Genomic DNA, 21612 nt, shown 5'->3' with positions numbered 1-21612 from the left:
TAGGATCATGGATTCAGAGCTGGAAGGGCAACTTCCTCATTAGACAGAAGAAGCCACTTGAGGCCCAGAGAGATGAGTCAGTAGCCCAACATTTCAACGGTGGCTAACCCAAGGTTCAAATCTAGGTTCCTCTGACTCCCGCTCTGTTGTAACACTATACTTTTGCACCTTTACAGATTGAGACAAGGCCTGGCCAAATGCCTGCTTATAGAAACTGCAATACAAACTCTGGAGAGACTTTCAAGCTTCCATTTTACCATCATGTATAGCAGAGAGTTATTGAAATAGCCAAAGTGTGTGTGGGGGGGGGGCGGAGGGAATGTCCTAATATGATTTGAATCAAAACCAGATTTTCCTTTTCATTTCATTGGATTTGTGATTAAATACAGCATGGTGTCTATTTTGTTGCATGGAAACCTTATGATGGGGGTACTGTATTTAACATCACAGTAGAGGAACAGCCCCTGATGGCTTTATTCAGAACAGCTCTTTGCAAAATGACTTCTGGGAGGGAGAAAATCACAGTCAAGTGTCATTCATATTTCTTCCTTCATATTTTCTTCCTTTTCCCTTAAAAAAAGCAACAACAATAACAAAACCAGACCTGGACGTCCACTAAAATCTCTTAAAGCCCTTGCTCTTCGGTGGTCCAAGGCCTAGGTCATTGTGACTCTCAGGCCAGGATGCTGACCAATCCTTCCCAGGGGAGGGCAAGGGGAGGGTTTCAGCAGCTCTTGACATGCATTGAAATCTTACCAGGTTCTGGCTCAGGAGTTCATAATCAAACACTTGCATTTCATATTGCTCCGCCAACTCCTTGCACAGGGCTATGGCTTCTTCCCACATCTACAACACAGGCACAGAATCAAAAGTCAAGTGGGCCCAGAGAGTTAGCTGAGCCCTGACCATAGATGGGATCTTCAGCCTTACTGTTGTGCTCAGCACTCTCCTCATTAACATCTCTGCTGCTGCCTCTGGCACTCACTCATTAGATTTCCTCTGATTTAGACTTTCTAATCAAAAGAGGTTAATGTAGTATGGCCAATAGAAGAGACTCCCCACCCTGATAGCTTATTTATTTTATTTTGGAATGGACCTGTGATTTCATTAATAAGGGCAATTGCCAATCCCCTGATCAATGTAGACCAGCACTTACTCTGCAAATTATAGTCTTAGCTTCCCAGGGCACTTAAAGGTAATGACTTTTCCAGGGTGGCACAGCCAGTATGTGTCAGAAGTAAGATTTGAATCCAGGTCTTCCTATCTCTGAGACCAGCTCCCTATCCATTATGCCCTGCTACCTCACATACTAGGTAGCAACTAGGTAGCACGGTGGCTGAAGTGCCTGGCCTGGAGTTAGGAAGACTCCGCTTCCTGAGTTCAAATCTAGCCTTGGACACCAGCTGTGTGACCCTGGGTAAATCACTTAACTCTGTTTGCCTCAGTTTCCTCCTCTGTAAAATGAGCTGGAGAAGGAATGGCAAACCATTCCAATCTTTGCCAAGAAAACCCCAAACAGGTCATGAAGAGTCGGACACAACTGCAAATGACTGACCAACAAACACCTCATTATTATTAACAAGGAACATTATTATTAAACATTTAAATTTTCTTTGTACTTAAAATATTTGATCCCCACATGAAGCCTTTAAATATTATATTTATATTATAATGATATCATAAAATATTATAATCCCATTTTACAGATGACTAAAGTGAAGGACAGAGAAGTTAACTGATTTCTTTATAGCTTATACAGCTAGTTAGGGACAGACCTGGAGTTAGGGATCTGAGTTCTTCAGATTTCAAGCTCAATTACCTTTCTACTACATCACACTGCCTGTGTTCAGTGGGGTTATTTGTGCAGTGAATGGATGTAAAGAACTAATGACAAATATTTTTATTTAAGGAATCTAATACAGTAGCCACAGCCCAAGGAAGGATGATTTCTCAGCTCCTTCCCTCTATGACCATTGACCCACAAGGACTGGGGTTCTGATCTGGCAAAATGCACCAGGTTTAAACCCAAAGAAGTCAGGTGCAGATGAGAAGTCTCCGGAACTAGCTTAGAGCACACTCAGACTCTCCCTCTCTTATAGGAGCCTTAGTGGGGTCCATACCTAATTCCAAAAGAGAAGCACAATGTAACAGGGCTGCAGTAGCATGGGAGTGGGGCAGAGGGAGGCTGGAGAACGGTAGTGAGCATTTTGAAGCAAAAGTGCTCTCTCTGCACTGGAGTGTAAAAATAAATAAAACCATGTGCAGAGCAAAGGAGCCCCAGCTGTAAACCTATGGACAGCTTAGTGAGCACTATAAAAATACTTTATGGATGGGAAGGAAACAAGTCAGCGCATGAGGCCAGGCTCCGATTTTCCCTTTAGCCAGAACAGGAACCAAGCCCAACACCCATGGGTCCAGAGAGAGAAAAGGATATACTGTCATTCCATCCTGGGCCCTGAGCAAGGGAGGGGAAGGCAGAGAGGAACAGTGTCTTATGTAGACCATCTCACTTAGCAGAAGAGCAAGTTTGGGTCCTAAGAAAGGACCAAAGGTCATATAAAAAGAACACTGGACTGAAGAGTCAAAAGTCCTAGGTTCTGGCCTCAGCCACGCTAACCATTAGCTGTGCTACCCTGGGTGAGTCAACTAACCTTTAAGCCTGTTTCCTCATCTGTAAAATCAGGCAAATTAAACAAATTCTGCCCAGTTTACAGGGTTGCTCCTATGTAATCAATCAATGCACAAGCATATCTTAAGCATCAGGTACTGTTTTGGTTTTCTGGGGACACAAAAGCAAAACTGAACCTCAAGAGACCACAGAAATGCATGATGGAACCAAGACTAGAAACAAAATTAAATGAAAGGAACTTGCAAACATAAGGGACCAGTGTTACTTCTCCTCAACTTTTCCACCACAGTAATTTCCTGCCTCCAGCCTCCCACCCCCTACCCACCTCTGTCATGGACAAAAACAAAGCAATGACGAAATCTGTCCTCCAAGATCTATTGTCCTTCCAAGGAGCCTTGAGAGAGTCTGATGAGATGAGTAAGAAATGTGACAGAAGGGACTGCACACTGTGGGCCCAGGGAAGGCCTCTGCTTTGGCCTCTGGAATACTTCCTTAGTGAAAAATTCCTCATCTGGCCAATAAAGAAGAGTTTATTTGGATCCCTACTGTGTGCTTAGGCTTATACTAAGCATGACAGGTGTATGGGAGAAAAAGATGGGGTCTTTGCCCTCAAAATGCTCAGTATCTTGCTGGGAGGCAAGACCAACAATACAACAAATGTGTATAATATTAGGCAGACTATAATGAAGTGGTAGATTAAGAGGTAAAGGAGCTCAGAGAGGGAAATTTGGGGGAGGAGGGAGAGGGGGGAGGGTAAAGAGAAAGAGAAAGTTTTCCAGGGTAGGGAGGGTGAGATTTAAACTGGGCCTTGAAATTTAGGTGGTTTTTGGAAGGGTTCCTCCCAAAGGATTTTCTAAGACTGAAATCTGGAACTGTCTTTTTTTTTTTTTTTAGTGCGGCAATTGGGGTTAAGTGACTTGCCCAGGGTCACACAGCTAGTAAGTGTTAAGTGTCTGAGGCCAGATTTGAACTCAGGTACTCCTGACTCTAGGGCTGGTGCTCTATCCACTGTGCCACCTAGCTGCCCCTGGAACTGTCTTTTAGCAGAAGGCTTAGGCACAAGATAAGTGCTTGAGAAAACACAATGTAGTTTCAGGCCAACCTTCTCCCTAGATAACAATAAAATAAATACAAAAATAAATACTGCTATAAAGTTTGCCAAGCACTTTCCTACACATAGCCCTATAATATAGGTTAGAATAGCTGACCTTTCTTTCTACAGCACTTAGAGGTTTACAAAGTGTTTTACATACAGTATCTCATTTGATTTTTGCAAAAACCCTGTGAGGGAGATGAGGCAGCTAAGTGGTACAGTAGACAGAGGGACAGACCTACCTGCCTTTGGGAAGATCAGTGTTCAAATTCATCTTCAGATACTAATTAGTCATGGAATCCTAGGCAAGTCATTTAATCTCTGTCTGACTCAGTTTCCTCACTTGTAAAATGGGAATTATAATAACAGCTACCTCCCAGGGTGGTTGTGAGGATAAAATGAGATAACATGTGTAAAGTGGGTTGTAAACCTTAAAGTTCTATATTTTTGTTCATTTGTTTCAGTCGTGTCTGACTCTGTGTCCCCATTTGGGGGTAATTTTCTTGGCAAAGATACTGTTTGCCATTTCTTTCTCCAGCTCATTTTACAGATGAAGAAACTGAGGCAAACAGGGTTAAGTGACTTGCCCAGGGTCACAAAGCTACTAAGTGTCTGAGGCCAGATTCGAACTCAAGTCTTCCTGACTACATGTCCAAAGCTCTATCCACTTTGCCACTTGATTGCCCCGAAGTGCTATGTAAGGTCTAGGTGTCATTTTCCTCCTTTTGAAGAGGAAGGAACTGAGGCTCAGGAAAGTTAAGCAACTTGCCTATAGTCACACAGCTATCAAAGGTCAAAGGTGAGATTTGAACTCAACACCTGGTTCTAACACCTATACCATAATGCATCTTAGTAATACAAGTCTTTTTAACTTCATTTTATGGATCAGGAAACTAAAAGTCAGAGAAGTTTGGTGCAATGACTGAGGACTCATGACTACTAATTGAGTCAGGATTCAAAGCCATGTCTTTGGACTCCAGGCCTAGCAGTTTTCCTCACTCAAAGGGTGAGGTCCTGTAATTCCCCATAATACTCATTCCCCTCAAGCAGAGCAAGCCCTCCTTCCCTCTAATAGGGAGTCATCTCTAGGAGGGAGGGGGAGGAGGAGGGTCTGGATGGAGGCTTCAAACGGGTTACCTTTCCCTTGTCAAAGTAGCCTATGATCGTCTCATACAGGGTCTCCTTCAGCTGCCGATGGGTCTGCGATTGCTGCAATCCTGTCTGCATGACCTGAGATGTACACTGCTCATCTGACCACTGCAAGGAAAGCACCGGAAAACAGACTGGTTCAGAAAGAGAGCCGAAGACATTCATTTCCCAGGATCCCAGCTTCTCTCTGATTAAATGCAGAGAGTGTCGCCCTCCCCCTTTTCCTGTGTCCTCCCCTTCCCCCTCCTCCTCTTCCTCCACTCCCCACCACCATCTCTGTTCCCATTGCCCTACTCCATCAGCTCCCTTCTGGTAATCTCAGGAGGCCTCTCCAGGACTGAACGCCCAAGCCTCCTGGCAGCAACCAACATATCTTGTCTGGATAGTGGGAATATAAGAACAAAGACAACTCGGCTTGCTTGAAAAATGGAAACTGTGATTGATATCAATGGTTAAAGATGAAGCCCAGGCATGCCCCAATCCTCTGCATTCTGGAACTACTCTGGGAAGCAAATTTCCATCAGAGAGTGACTCCCTTTAAATTATCTTTAGTGAAACATAACTGGGTGTTTCCTAAATAATGTTCATCAGCATTACTGACCAATTCAGGGTTGCAAGGGAATCACTCCAAACTCATTAAGGACAAAGGATCTTAAGAAGCTTTAAAAAAAATCATTCCTTTAGTGTAATGATTTTTAAAAAGGAAAATAGAACAGCAGATGCATGCTAATGATTTATAGTTAACACAGCTCAGATGTTACATAACTTTGAGTTTTTTGTTGTTGTTTAATTATTACTGTTAACTATGAAGCACTTAGATTTCATGATGCCAAAAGCTCCCAATTAATTAAAGGCAAAAAGGGGAAAAAATGCTTTGCCATTTATTTGGAACAAAACTCCTTCCTTCCCCTGTTTGTTTGACCGATTATTTTTTGACCTTCTATGTGGATCTGATGGGGCCTTGATCTCTTCTCTTCTTAGGCTCAGAAGGGACCTTGAGCTTAAAAGTTACCTAGTGCAAACTCTCACTCACCTTAAGGAGCCAGGTGTGTAGAAGGAGAGTATAGGCAGCCTCTGTGTAATTCTCACAGTCCAAATGAAGGTCACGAAGTTTGTATAGGTATCTGTTGGGGGAAAGTAACTGGGTTAGCAGTCTCATCTAGCCAAGAATATTCCTGGCTGAGGTGGATGGGCCCTAGACATAATCTCTCTAGCACTACGTCAATGCTTATCAATGTTTCCTTCAATATAACCTTAGTTTTTGATAGAAAGAGACCAAAGACCCAATCTACAACCCCCTAAAACCTCGTTTCCTACTCTCAAAACTCAGCAACTATCACTGAGCGAAAAACAAAGGCAGTCATGTTGTGAGGATGGACTATCTGGGACCTGAATATAAGGATTAAAGAAGGGCAACTGCACAGAATGGTTCAAAAACAATAATCTTCCTCTTTCAAGAACTGAAAGATTGGAGCATCAGTATGGGATTAGGCAATTACATTTGAACAATGGCTCTTCAACCACTGCCCTTAATTTAACCCATTTTCCAAGTCCTCATCCTGCTATGTTACTTTGTGATGGTATAGTTCTGAGCCCTGAGATGGAAAAGATAATGGTGTGAAGATGAGAACTGAAGAGTTGGATGAGCTAAACAAAGGATTTAAATAAAGTAATGGATAATAGAGCTTTATTGACTTATTATTAAGAGAAGCTAAGGGTCAGAGAATCAAAGAACCATGGATTTGGAAGATATTTCAAAGATCATATAATCCAGTGTCATCCTTTTAGGATATTGCTGGCAAGAGGCCATATAACATTTCTTGAATACTTCCAGTAAAGGGGAAGTGGATCTGTCACATTTTTGAACAGATATGTTGGGGAAAAACAAACAAAGAAAAAAACACTGTTTCCTTGAAACTAATAGTCCTAATTTTAACTTCTGGAATTATAGGATCATAGCTGCAAAGTTAGAAGCCAACTCAAAGACCATTTAGTTCAAACCTCCTCACTTTACAGATAAGGGAACTGAGGCCCAGGAAGGTTAAGTTATTTGCCCAAGGTCATGTGGGCAGTAAGTGGTAGGGCCAAGGTCGAAACCCAGGTCCCCTACCTCCAAAGCTGTGTTTCTTCCCATGGTATTATCTTTTTTGTTTTTGTTTTTTTGTTTTTTTTGGGGGGGGTTGTTTGGGTTTTTTTGCAGGGCAATGAGGATTAAGTGACTTGCCCAAGGTCACACAGCTAGTAAGTGCCAAGTGTCTGAGTCTGGATTTGAACTCAGGTCCTCCTGAATCCAGGGCCAGTGTTTTATCCACTGCACCACCTAGCTGCCCCCCATGGCATTATTTGAATAAATTTACTCTCTCCTCTACTTGCCAAACTCTCAGATGCAGTTCCTCTTCTTAAGTCTTCTCTGTGGTAAACAACCTCTTTCTTAGCTCCTTCAGTTGTTTCTTATTTTATAAGCATATCTTGGGAGATCATCCTAACTAGAACTGGAAATCATGATGGAAAACCAAATCCTGCCACAGATTGACTGTTGGTGCTACCAATGGAACAACATCTAGGTGAACAATCAGGATGGGCCTTATGTGGCCGTTTGTTTTTGTTCTTAGGGGCATTCATTGGAGTTTACATTCACCAACATGGACAGAGGGTAAATGCTTAATGAGATGCCTTCAATTACTTCACTCCAGTGGAGACAGCATTATCAACAAAGCTAATGAGGCTCATGGGAGTATGACCTTAGATCACCTTTCTTCCTGAGACAAGGAGATGTTTAATATGAAGAACTCTAGGCTAGAGTTGCCTCTGATATGAGAAAAAAAGGAACAGAAAACTTTTTATAATCCTTTATGGAAACCAAAGCTCTACTATTAGTCCATGGGGTACCCACATTTCCTTCCTGCTTTACAAAAAGATATGTGGAATGGGGTGATTTAAGGTGCAACTTCAACCTGCAATGGAGTGGGGATTTTGTAGAAGACAAAACCCCAAGGAATTTTAAAAATAGTAATAATTAGAAGCCTCAAACAGAGTGAATTCTATGGGAAAAAAATCTTCAAAGGTTTCATTCAGGAAAGGAAGAACTACAAAAGTAGTAGACCTAGATCTCCTTGTATTTGCTTATAAATACCAAGGTTAACTTTTAAAATGTCTGAAATTTTGTTATCTTTAGTTCATTGTAATTTTATGGTAGAGTTTCTTCCATTCTGGATAAGATGACATATGTACAGTACTTTGGAAACCTTAAAGTTCTTTATAAATGCTAGCTATAATGATTATTATTATTATTAACAATAATAATAATAGTAATAATAATAATAATTTTATAGGTTCCGAGATGGAAGGGACCCTAAAGGACATCAGGTCCAATCCTCCCCATGTTACAGATAAGGAAAGATGAGGAAAGGGATACCCTAAAAGCTCAAAGAACTTGCCTAAGATTTCAAGGCTAGCAATGAACAGAACTGGAATTTAAACCTTCATCCTCTGACTACAAATCCAGGGCTTATTCCACTGAAACTGTATTCTTATAGCATTGTAGCTCTTTTTTCTTTTTCTTTTCATTTTTTAATCCATTAATTGTATCTAACTCTTTTTGACCACATTTGTGTTTTTCTTGTCAAAGATACTGGAGTGATTTGCAATTTCCTTCTCTAGCTCATTTTACAGATGAGGAAACTGAGGCAAACAAGGTTAAGTGACTTGCCCAGGGTCACACAGCTAGTAAGTATCAGAGGACAGATTTGAATTCAGGTTATCTTGCTACCACCTTGCTGCCCTAGAACTTTGTAGAATATTAGTTCTACATGGTTTCTGAGTCTGAGCCCAGCATTCCTATTTCCTCTGTTATGTCATGAAGTAGATAGTAAAACCCTCTTTTTTAAAAAGAGGGAAGGGGTGACTTACCATTTTCAGAGAGAACAGGGCAGGGGAGGAATGGAAATCTGTGGCCTCTCAGGGGTGATATGGAAAGGGAAAACCAAACGTTGAGAGGAAGGATAATGACAATGAAAGGTCATTGCTAACTGAAAATGAAAGATTTTTCTAAGAACTGACTATTTGGGGAATACACATAGAAAGCATTTGAACACACTTGTATGAGAGCTATTTAGCTTAATTAGTCCTGAGGAGAAAGACAGAGGGGTGCGGCGAGTAAACTCTAGGGCTTGATGATGGAAGAAGAGTTGGGGAATGTGGGTGTAGCAGGCTCATGACACTCTCAGGACTGTATCTCTTATCCATTTCATCTTAGGGAACATAGAAACTTCTCATGAGACCAGACATTATTGTTCACCAAGTTTAACAAAAAGGTTACTCACTAACCAAGAGCATCCCTGGGAATAAGAGGAGGGACTATTTCATTTTGGTCTTTGATTCCCCAGCACCTAGCACAGTGCTTAGCACGCAGAGGGCACTGAAGAAATGCTTGTTGGCATACAATTTGCTTCTCTTATTTTTTGCTTTTTCTCTTATTATTACACTTAGCATTCATCTCTAAGTCAAGTTCTTAAACCCAAGATGGGAGACATTAGGTTGGCCTTTTGAGTTTACCAGTTTCTCTTCTTTCTTTCTGTCCTCTTCCCTACTTGACTTGTCACTCTGCTGAAGAATTTAGTAAGAGATTATAGTCTGGAAGGGGATAAACCAGAGGGATTAGAGAAGGGTCATTTTTTGAGCTCAAGGGTATATTTATAGGACTTAACCATAAAGAGCCTTCGGAGTCTTTGGTTAAAGATTTTAGACAGGGAAACATACCATTTCTGAAAGACATGGAATATCACCTCTGTGTATGTGTGTGTATGCATATATGTGTATATATATATATATATATATATATATATATATTTTGCTTGAGATCTGTTGGTGATATATATGTATATGTATGTATATGTATATATACATATATATGTGTGTATATATATCACCAACAGATCTCAAGCAAAAACATCAGATTCTTCAATGATAGTTATGATAGTTATAGAGCCCTTTACAAATTATACCTTTCCATGTCTCCCTTAGTATTATTATCCTAATTTTCACCAAGATGGGGTAACTAGAGGTTTGCCTACAAATGATAACTTAAGAGGGCACAGGCAACACAACACACATGAAACATAGAAGGAAAAAAAGAGCTTAACACCTAGGCAAAAATATAGGAAGCTGTAAAAAGAATAGCAGCTGGTAAATTCCTTTCCCCGTTCTGCCCGGCTCTCTACCTACCTCCATGGAGTGACCTCACCAATAGCAGTCTCATGCTGATGTTCCAAAGTTTCTGTATGCCTCTAACAGGGTAATATCCCTCACCTGAGAGCACTTTTATGGCATTTATATTCTGAGATAGACCGTGAAACTGCCCTAGGTAACCAAATTCCTAGATATAGATCTTCTCATTTCACAGATAAAACAAATGAGACTCCAAGATATAAAGTTGGTTGCTGATCAGTCATTTCCTACTCTTTGTGACCCCATTAGGGGTTTTCTTGGCAAACATACTGGAGTGGTTTCCCATTTCCTTCTCCAACTCATTTTACAGATAAGGAAACTGAGGCAAACAGGGTTATGTGACTTGTCCAGGGTCACACAGCTAGGAAGTGTCAGAGGCCAGATTTGAACTCAAAAAGATGAGTCTTCCTGACTCCAGGCCCAGCATTCTAACCACTGTGCTACCTAGTTGTCCCCAAGATATAAATTATTTTGCCTGAAGTTTCAAGACTAGTGAATGTTGGAGCTGGAACTAGAAATTGAGACCAGTTCTTTTGGCCAAGTGCAGTCAGGGTTCTAGGAACTCTATGTTTAGCAGTTATCCCCTGTTGCTTTGCTGCCCCAATTCTGAGCCTCAAGAGCATGATTTGCAAAGAAGCTTACTGCCCTAAACCCACTGGCCCCAGAAATGTTCCCTGGGGGATCTTTTCCTTCAAGGCCTCCCTGGACCAAGGCTTATGCTCTTTATGTCTTGCATAATTTATGCAGAGTAAATTCAGTACCCTGCTCCCTCATGCCCAAACCTTCTCCCCAGTGTGAGCCCAATCAATTAAATGTTTAGCTCACCAGGTATTTCCTTTAAATGAAAGTCCAAAGGGTTGACACAGCAGAAAAGGATTTAGCTTATAATTTTACAAGCCATGGTGTGTTCCATGTTTAGCATCAACTCTTGTCTACAATATTCTGTCGCCTGTAAAGGATTTCTCCTATCATTACAGAGGTAGTTTTTCTATAACTAGAATCAACTACATCTTATTTTTTTTGAAATATGTGAACAAGGAATAAATGTTTCCTCTATGGGTAGAGTGTGTGTGTGTGTGTGTGTGTGTGTGTGTGTGTGTGTGTGTGTGTGTGTGTGTGTGTGTCTGGGTGGGCAGACAGAGGTTTGGAAGTGGGAAGGAGCACAGCTATTGTACAAGTAAACCTGCTGAGGTCCATAGCATGATCTCAGTATCTGGGGATTCTGGGCTGGCCAGGAATGGTCCACCCAAGTCAGGCTGGCAAAGCAACTGAAACCTGACACCCACCAATGAAACCAAGACAAAGCACTGATAAGGCCTGGGGCTAATGGTCTTACCTTATATACATCTCCTCTCGGTTGTTATCTTTGTAGAAATTCTATTTGGGAGAAATACAAAAGTGATTGAGATTTTAAACTTTGCTTGCATTGCTGCCAAGGCACCTGAACATGGCCTGGTATAAGAGAGCCTCACCCTTCTGAACTTTCCACACAGTTTGCTCTCATTCCCTGTTTACCCCCAACCCCCTCCTCCAACCACTCCCTCCCAGGAACTCTCCAGGTGAAGAAAGGAAGAAGTTCCCATCTTGGGATCTAGGTGGCAAGCGCAGATTATCTCTGAGGCTTGTCTAAGGATTTGTCTCTGCTGAAACAGTCCAAGGACTCACATCCATTACATCAGATTCTGCTCTTGGCATAGAGAGAATGACCACCCAAAACAATTAGGAACTATGGAATTTCATAACTAAAATGCTTACATTTGGCAAACCAGAACAATTTGATTCAAGGCCCCTCAATCATAGGATCATAGATTTACAGCTTTAACTCTTCTCATTTTAAAGAGGCCTTGAGAAGTCAAATGACTCGATAATAGGCACACAAGCCAGAATCTGAACTTGGGTACAATGGCTCCAAATTCAGAATGCTACCATGCTGCTGCCTATTCAAAAACAAACAAAAAATTGGGCCTAACTGAACTTAGGGTTATGTGATCATAAAATGTCAGAGCTGGAAGGAATTTTAGGATCAAAAGTTTAACCCCCTCATTTTACAGATGAGGAAACTGAAGCTCAATGATTGAGATATAAAGTGCTCTGCCCAAGAGAGGTAATTTGTAACAGAGACAGCATTTGAACCCAGACCCTCTGGCATCCAGTGCTCTTTCCACTACTGAATGTGTCACTGTTTGGATTCTGACTCAGAATCATAGGATGTTAAGTCTGGAGAGAACTTCAAGGCCATTTAGTCTAGAGTCTGTTATTCTACAGATGAGAAAACAAGCCCAGATAGAGGCACTGATTTGCCTAAGGTCATGCAGCTCTTCTGCAGCAGAGCTGGAACTCAGATGGAGATCTTCAGCCTCATGGCACAAATTTAGTGAGAGAGGCCTAGGTGAGCATGAAAATCTGGGAATGTTGCAACTGCTCAGTCCCTGGAAACCAGAAACCATTAGGTTCCAAAGAGAGCCAATCATTCTAGCCATACTTGAGGAAAACTAGAACCACCGCAGAATTTCACAGGGAGGTTTGCTGATCCTCAAACACCTCACCAGGTTCCCCACAGGAAAGATCCCAGCACCTGATGCCCTCACCAGGTTCTCCACTCTTAAATTTTCCCCAATACCTGAAGCGTCAGCTGAGTTCTCCACAGTAAGGTCTCCTAGCACCTGAAGTCTTAGCTGGGTTCTCCACAATAAGGTCCTCCCATAACCTAATTCCTTTGCTGGGTTCTCAATAGGCTGGGCCTGGGTGGGCTGGCATACCAATAAGTTAACTGTGCAGCTCATGCGGTTGTCCTTGCTCTCATCAGTCATCACACCCCGATAATCCAGCAGCTTCTCCAGCAGGCCTTTGACGAGAATTACAAAGTTCTCCACAGACTTGGTGATGCTTGGGTGATGCTCGGCACACTCTACCAATCTGCGACCAGAGAGAGAAAGGGGAATGATCTCAGAGTAAGGTGAGAGTCAATGCCTTTGATGGAGGCCTATGGGGGATGAGGGGAAAGAAGGAGAGGAGCTGGGATAGGGCAAGGAGAGATGGAGTTAGGTCATGAAAACAGACCTACTGGATGTGCAATCCTCACAAGGGAAATTAGCAAATTAAAGACCCTCTCTAAATTAAAGCCTTTCCACAGTCAACAAGAAACGAATTTTGTGCACAAATATGTTTCATAATCATAACCATGTTGTTTCCTGCAATAAAGTATAAGCTGGTTGACTGCAAGGATGGTTTCATTTCTGTTTTGTATCCTCTGCACCTAGTAGGGTACCTGAAACAGAGCAGGTGCTCAATAAATGCTTGTTGGTTGACTGATAGAAATTAGGACACAAGAAGAGTCTGTGACATAAGAGATTTAAGGTGGCCATTAGGAAGCGCTTCCTGGTAGTGAGTCACTGACAATAGAGAACATGATAAATTTGCAGAGATCCAGTACACCAATGATGCTACTCTACTAGATGACCTACTAAGTGCTCTGCTAGTCATGGAGGATGCTACTAATTCCCTTCACTAAACCCTGTAATCAAGTAAGGCTATGCCAATAGCCATCTAACATCTTCTGAGCGAGATCAAACGCTCTTCTGCTCCTCTGATCCCCAAAGCCCAAATAATATTTATTTTATCTTCTATTGAAAATTAAGACCTGTTGCTGCACAAGTGCTACCCCAGCCCTGGCAGAAAGCAGTGAGGAGAAGACCCTGTCTTATGAGTCTAACCTCATCCTGATGCAGTGGGATGCCTCAGATGGCATTTCATTCTTCCCCAGGTGTTCACAGAATCATGGATTCTCAGCACCAGGAGGAACCTGAGGAGTTATGTAGTCCAGTTTCTACAGAAACATCAGCAACTAGTCACTTAAGTTCCTAGGGGGCCTAGTGGATAGAGCGCTGAACCTGGAGTCAGGAAGACCTGACCGGAGTTTAAATCTGGCCTCAGACACTTACTAGCTAGCTCTGTGTCTCTAGGTCAGTCACTTAACCTCTGTCTGCCTCAGTTTCCTCATCTGTAAAATGGGCATAATAATAGTAATGGCCACAAGGTCATTGTAAAAATAGATTGAAATAATATTTGTAAAGCACTTTGCAAATCTTAAAAAGTCGTATATAAATGCCAGATATCATCATCATCGCCGCCACCACCACCACCATGATGATGATGATGGTCTACAGTGAGTGGGAACTCAATACCTAGCACTTATTTCCCAGGGCTGCTGTTACACTCAAATGAGATATTTGTAAAGCATGATAAATATGCTAGTTGTTATTGTTATCATCTATTTATTTATGACCTCCCATTCTACTCTTAGATCATTCCGATCATTAAGAAGTTTTTTCTTCTATTGAAACAAAACCTGCTTCTCTGCACCTTCCCCCCCCCCCCATTACTCTTAGTTCTATTCTCTGGGGTCAAGAAAAACAAATCTAATTGCTCTTCTTCATGGAAGCCATTCAGATACTTTAGGACAAGTATGACGTCCCTTCCAGTTATCCTCTTCTCCAGACTAACCGTCCCTTGTCCTTCGCAGCTTCCTGATCACTTGCGATCCTGGATGCCCACCTAGGAGTCTGATCCAGCTTGCCAGCATCCCTCCAAATATGTTACCCCTGGAACTGATCACAATTGCCCAGCTGTGTGACATTCAATTAGTTGGACAGGTGGGGTGGTATATATCCTACTTCCTGCCTAATGACAATTATACTTTAAATTTACATTGTACTTTTAGCTTTCTCAAACACTTTTGCATCTGTTTTCACAAAAGACCCCCACAATACAAGGTAGACAGTGCATATGTATCTCCAGTCCCGTTTTCTAGACATGATTCTATAATCATAGAAGGTTCTAACTGGAAAGGCCGTAGTCCAATTCTCTTCTTGTTTAGACTAGAAATAGGAGGCTTGGGGAGGAGAAATGGCTAGTCCGAGGTCACAGAGCTGGTGGCAGATTTGGGAACAGAACCTGACTCCCAATTCAATATTCTCCCCACTACACTATACAACTGGGACATAGTGAGGTCCTATGACTTAGAATTAGCTGCACAGCTATTTGGTACCCGTGACTACAAGTAGTATTTATTTATTCTTTTAAGAATAATAATTAATAAGAAATTAAGTCTAGAACCTAGGTTTCCCCTCTTCCACTTACAGAACTCTGTTCACTACACTCAACCCCCACTCCCTACTCATATTTAGTGCTTTTCCATAGGGCAATACTACACATACTATACATTCAGGAGACATAGAAATCCCATCAGCCATACTCAGTAGGCTCCGGCTGCTGCTATCTCTGGGGCCACTTTGGGTCTCAGAGACACCTGGAAACATAAGAGAGACAGGGACCTTGGATATTCATCTGGCCCCCATGCAGTGAGCTGGGCTATAGAGACATGGTCTTCCAGTCTGTTGCTATGATCAGACAAATCCATCTTCCCTACAGGGAAAGCACCTGCTCTTAGTCACAATAGCTCCATGCAATAGCTCCATGCAAATCAACCTTCAATTTAAACAAAGCTTGGTCTCACTCCACATTTTGTGTCTGCCTCCTTCCAAATGACTCCCACTACCAGCTCACCTTCCCCTTTCTAACACAGTAACAAAGATAATGAGGTTTTTATGCTTGCCAGGTATCTCACAGGCTCTGATTTGTGATCCTCCTCTGCCTTCCTGGGAGGAAGGAAGAAATCCTGAGATGGGCCCCTCTGTGCCTGGCCACAGGGGGTGTCGGGGAGAGTGCCCTAGTCTAGAGTCTCTGCATTTCTATTTCTCTGCAACCCATAATCTAAAGCTGGATAGTGGTGGCTCTTTGGGGAACAGAAAGCCATTCTCATTGGCCCAGTGATAGAGCGATTGATGGGCAGGGTACTTTGGGAGAACTAACAACGTTTCTCCTTGAGCACCTAAGACTAGAATGGAAGAGTGGGACTGAATTGCTACAGCACCTTTTATCTCCTATTCTGTCTCACAGGAGGTAGAGAGACTTAATCATATGACATCTTGTTTGTTTCTGCTCTTAGAGCAACCACCATCAAGTGCTCTCTAGAAAGATGAGAACAGTGCTAAGGGATGCAATTGGTTTTCAGTTGAATTAGACTGGACTGAATGGAAGCCAATGTATAAATAGTTGTCTCATGTCATATACTCAGTTCCCTGACTCTACTGGGGGAAGAATGAAATGATAAAACTGCAGTAGAATGGGTATGTGGGTGGTGGGAATAAAGATCCATCATCCTGGAGAGGACCTTGGTCTACTTGGTCTACTGGCTTGGTCCCAATGACCCAGATAATGTGCTTTGATTCTCTGACCCCCAAATTGCTTAAGAGTAAATAGGTTGATGGCACCCTAGTAGAACCCAAGGACCCACAGGGCAGGCTGAATGTCTCATTAAACGTGGTACCTACATTGTTCAAAGACAACAACAGAACAAGAGAACAACTTGTTCACCATTCAAAGCTGTGTTATTGCTCCCAACTGTAGTTTTAACATTACTGTTTCTCTTCTGGCCATCTGATACAACTTATGGGACTCCTCAGATCATCTGTAATGACTTATGAGTCATATGAGTTTTAGACAAAGCTTAGAGCTTACCTGGTCTGACCCTTTCATTTTACAGAGGAAGAAACTGGGGCCCAGAGGAACTATGAGTTTCCCTAGGCCACATATATCATAAGTAGAAGAGCTGAATTTGGACTTCAGGCCCTCTGACCTGAAACCTGATGCTCTTTCATTACACCAGGCTGCCTCTCCTGTTCATATTGGCACTGGGACTTGCCTAGCTTCTGACTCATATTAGCTTGGAACTTTATTCTTACTTCCCTAGCTTATGCCATTACTCTCTTGTCTCATCAAACCGGGGTAAACTTAGGACTCTTTCTCCTGATCATTTCCAATGGTACCATTACTCTCTTGCCTTAACTAATGCAGACTAGCTTGGTCTGCTTCCCTCCACTGACAGGGTGCTGTTACCTTCTTAGGCTGCCCTTCGCCCCCTGACCCCAATCCTATGCCAATGCTCTGCTCCTTTTTCTCTCATTCTGCAGCTTTGTTGTGGAAGAAAGGCAGTTATGCTTCAGGCATGAGATAGGCCAAATCTTTCAGGTCTCTTCCCTCCCTGAAGATTCTGTGACTGAGCCCCTGCGTGGATGTGCATGTCCTCCTGTGGCCTCGTCTATATCTCTTTCTATTATCTCTTCCCAATTCTATCTCACTCCAGTCTTGCCATTCCAGGCACATTACCTATTGATGGCAGATAGGAAAAACAGTATCTTTTTGGCAGCAGTTTCATTAAGGACAGACAAGGGAAAAGGTGATCTTTGTCAGGCTTTGTCCTTCATTTCCATCTATACACCCTCTTTGACCAGGTATAACTTTGTCACTGCTTCCACATTCCAGATCTAAGCTTTGGAATTGATCTTCAGACCAAGAAGAAGAGCATAAGATATTCATAAATTGCTTTGACTTTCAGGACACGTGTGTGCCCTGCTAAGTGTCCTTCAATTTATGTGTGCTTATTTGGAACTATGCCCAAAGGGCCATAGAACTGTGCATGCCCTTTGATCCAGCAATACCACTGCTAGGTTTATATCCCAAAGACATCCCACAAAAGAGAAAAAGACCAATTTGTACAAAAATATTTATAAGCAGCTCTTTTTGTGGTGGCTAAGAATTGGAAATCAAAGGGATGTCCATCAACTGGGGAATAGCTAAACAAGCTGTGGTATATGATGGTGATGGAATATTATTGTGCTATAAGAAATGACAAGCAGGGTGATTTCAGAAAGGCCTGAAAAGATTTGTATGAACTGATGTATAGTAAAGTGAGCAGAACCAATAGAACTTTGTGCACAGTGACATCAATATTGTTTGATAAAGAACTGTGAATGATAACTATTCTCAGCACTACAATGATCCAAGATAACCCCCAAAGACTATTTTTTTTGTGTGTGGGGGGGCAATGAGGGTCAAGTGACTTGCCACCTAGTGATCCAAAGATAGAGGTGTTAAACATGTATCCAATGAGCTCTAGAACTCCGAAGTGCAGAACCAGATTAAAAATATAATTGGGAAATTTTTTAACAAAATACATAACAACACAGTAAAACATAGATAATGTTAATATGTGGTTTTCTAAGTCAATATGGACTGCAAGGATCCTTACAAACAGTTGAGTGGCCCATTTCTACTTGAGTTTGAGATCACTGCTCTCGGACAATGAGTTGCAGAGGCGCTCACCTGCACTGAGAAGGGAGTTTTCCATTAGACCATGAGCTCCTTCAAATCAGAGACTTTTTCCCCCCTTTTTTTGGCCCTTCTTTATATCCTCAATGCTTAGCACAATAGCTGTCACATAACAGGTGACTGAGTAGTTGACTGACTCACCTGAGAGTTCTGTATACCAATGAAATCACAGACCTCAGCCCCTGTTCCTAGCTTCTTAGACTCCTAATGGACTTCATGTTACTGATCTCTACTCTCTTTCTTACCTAGCTTAGCCTCCAACAACAACGTATTTCTGTCTTCCTTCCCTGGCCCCAAACTCCACTGTCAGTGCCTGTAACACTGCCATTCAGGTCAATCAATCAATCGATTGATCATCAATCAATAAGTTGTCATTTATTAAGTGGCTACTTATAAGCCAGATTCTATGTTAAGTGCTGGGGATACAAAGGCAGAAACAGAACAACTGGTGCCCTTGGCAAGCTTACATTCTCTAGGGAGACAGAATGTGCACAGCTAAGTAAATACAAGGCAATCCATGAAGAGGGGATAGGGATAGAGTGATGGCCCCCATCTGGGAGTGCTGCTAGCCATGACCAGGATGGTCTTCCTCCTTCCTATGGGCTCTTGTATTCCTTGGCTTCCTTTAACACTCAGCTCAAATATCACCTTTTGCAAGGGACCTTGTCCTCTAAAATAACCTTTCATTGACCCTGTATATATCTGGTGTGTACACTTACTTGTATGTTTCTCTCCCATTAAAATGTGAGCTTGCTGAGAGTAGGGCCATATTTCCACCTTTCTCTGCATCTTCAGGGCTTGGCTGAGTGCAGGGCACATAGTAAGGGCCTAACAACATTTTATTGACTGATTAAATGGCAATACCTGTGTGGCCTGGGGCAAGCCACTTAACCTCTTGAAGCCTCAGTTTCCTCATCTGTACAATCAGGGGGTTGGACTCATTGGCTTCTAAGGTTTCTTTGAGCTCTAAAACTATAATCTTGTGAATCCTGCTACTGGAGGAACTGCTATTTTTAGGAGTGAGATATGGTTCCTCTCATCAGCTCCCCTTGAGTTTCTGGCAAGATCCTGACTGTGCCTTCATTCTTTGAAATGCTGGGGGATGATGATGTGTATAGGGTTGTGAAGTAGTCATTTTTATGGCCAGTACAGGGTCCACTAGCAAGAAACATATGTGTGTCAGTTGCAAATTCCCTGAGACATAAGCAGCCTGTTGAATGAGAAAAGATGTATCTACCAAGGATTCTTGACCATAGGCTTGAATTCCCAGATGGAGGAAAGGGAGGATGGTTGGCATGCTGGCATACCCTGGAGGAATAATAGAAAGGCCAATGGAATTGCTCCATCAGACTGGGCTTGGAGGCCTGAATCAAAAGCTACTGATGTACTTTTATTCTTGACTCAGAGTTATTGGAGCCTAAGTGTTAACCACTCAGATGAACAGCTAACTAATGCTGACTCAGGATTCTAGCGATATCTAATGCCCAGCTTTCTTCAGCGTGAAACTTTCTTAGAAAGTCATGGGAGGGGGGCAGCTAGATGGCGCAGTGGATAGAGCACTGGCCCTGGATTCAGGAGTACCTGAGTTCAAATCTGGCCTCAGACACTTAACACTTACTAGCTGTGTGACCCTGGGCAAGTCACTTAACCCCAATTGCCTCACTAAAAAAAAACAAAACAAAACAAAAAAAAAAAAAGAAAGTAATGGGAGGGGTAGAGAGAAGGGGAGAGTGGATAAACTGAAAGGTCTGCACTTTTCTGGGTGAGAAGGGAGTAGCAATGGCCTCAGCCCTTGGGAATTTTGTTGTGCGGTCTGAACTCTTGGCAAGGAGACTGGTCTGCTTTGTGGAGAATGTCCAAAAATGCTGTTTCTGGGGAGAAATAATGAATTTTGTCTCTGATTTCTCAGATCTATTATCACTTTTTCTTATTATGAATAATTATTTTTTCAGAATTAAATTTTTTTTTTTTGATAAAATTGACCTGCTGACAGGTTTTGGATTTGGATGTACTCCTGCCCCCTTTAAAAAACACAAAGTGCTGACGATGCTTATAGTTTTATTCCTGGTCAATATTTAGAATGTTTTTTAATGTATGTGGTCTCAAGAGATAAATATTGACTGAAGCGAAATGTCACCATTTTCCTCTGGACAATCAATCTTGGTATTCACCAGAGAGAGGGGAAGCTGAATTCTCCTACTACTGGAAAATCATTTGCATTCTAACAAATTTAATGAGCCCTGTGTTCAGACAGGATGAGGAGAGGGAAGGGATACTGCTGAGACTGGTCTCCTCCAAGATCAGCATTTCCTTGCAGGGATCTGATCGATCGCTCTTGGGTCTTCTTTAGGGCTTTCACATCAGAAGCTTGGCTTGTTATAAGATGAAACGGGCTTAGGATGGGAATAGAAAAAAATGACTCAACCAAAAATTTCAGGTGAGGAAAAGCACTAAATAGATTTCATTCATAGTTTTAAAAACAGAAGGGAACTTTGAGTCCATAGTTTTGTTAGAAATGATTATTAATAATCATTATCTTGGGGGAGACTTGGAGCTCTGTCCTTTTCTTCCGAAGTCCAGACTTTAGATTCAGTTTTCTTAAAAGACATCACTGATAATGAGATTGCATTGACTCCATCTAGGTCAGACCCCACCCAACCTTGAAAGGAATTTAATTTAAGGGTGCTGAAGCCCATTGTTTTCTGCTCAAACTTGGGTGGAAGCAGATCCTTTTGTTGAGATAGCAGAAGGCTGGGGGTGGTCTGAATAGAGTTAATTTCTCTGTCCAGGGGTCACTCTAAGCACCCTCCCCCCAAAAGGGTATAAATTCTTTGAATTTGATAGCCTAAAGCTATGGGTGGTATGGTATAGAGATACTTTCCTATCCAAGAGATACTCAGTCCTTCATTTTAATATAGACCATCTCTAATCATATTAACCAATTAGATTTGATTGCAGTTTGATGGATACATAAGCATATATAATCTATGAGTCCACTACCATGATTGTTTTTGGTCTGAGAGACAAAATGACCAACCTTTTATTAATAACCTGCTGGCCTTAGTAATAAAATAACTAAATAACCCAGAAACTATGTCTTGAACCTTTATTAATCATCATGCTTTAATACCATCATCTTATAAATGAGGAAACTGAGGTCCAAAGAGGTAATGAAACTAACCCAAGGTTACACAGGGAAGAAGTGGAAGAGCCACTATTCAAACCCAAGTCCTTTGGCTAAAAATCCATAGCTACAGTCCTCTGCTACCTCCCACCAAGGACAACT

At 42.0% G+C, this 21612-nt stretch overlaps 1 protein-coding gene across 1 annotated transcript in view; it reads right to left on the bottom strand.

Annotated features, from left to right (window-relative positions):
• The window catches only part of DOCK2 (dedicator of cytokinesis 2), a 500741-nt gene that overhangs the window by 27178 nt on the left and 451951 nt on the right, over positions 1-21612 (bottom strand). The window contains exons 35-39 of the mRNA XM_043986513.1: positions 12857-13013; positions 11434-11474; positions 5905-5995; positions 4860-4979; positions 757-846 (exon numbers count right to left, since the gene is read on the bottom strand). Of these exons, the coding sequence (XP_043842448.1) occupies positions 757-846; positions 4860-4979; positions 5905-5995; positions 11434-11474; positions 12857-13013 (499 nt within the window). The remainder of the gene's footprint in view (positions 1-756; positions 847-4859; positions 4980-5904; positions 5996-11433; positions 11475-12856; positions 13014-21612) is intronic.

Source organism: Dromiciops gliroides, chromosome 2 (genome assembly GCF_019393635.1).
Source record: "Dromiciops gliroides isolate mDroGli1 chromosome 2, mDroGli1.pri, whole genome shotgun sequence".
NCBI classification, from domain to species: Eukaryota; Metazoa; Chordata; class Mammalia; order Microbiotheria; family Microbiotheriidae; genus Dromiciops; species Dromiciops gliroides.
This window is presented reverse-complemented; position numbering and strand designations above follow the sequence as displayed.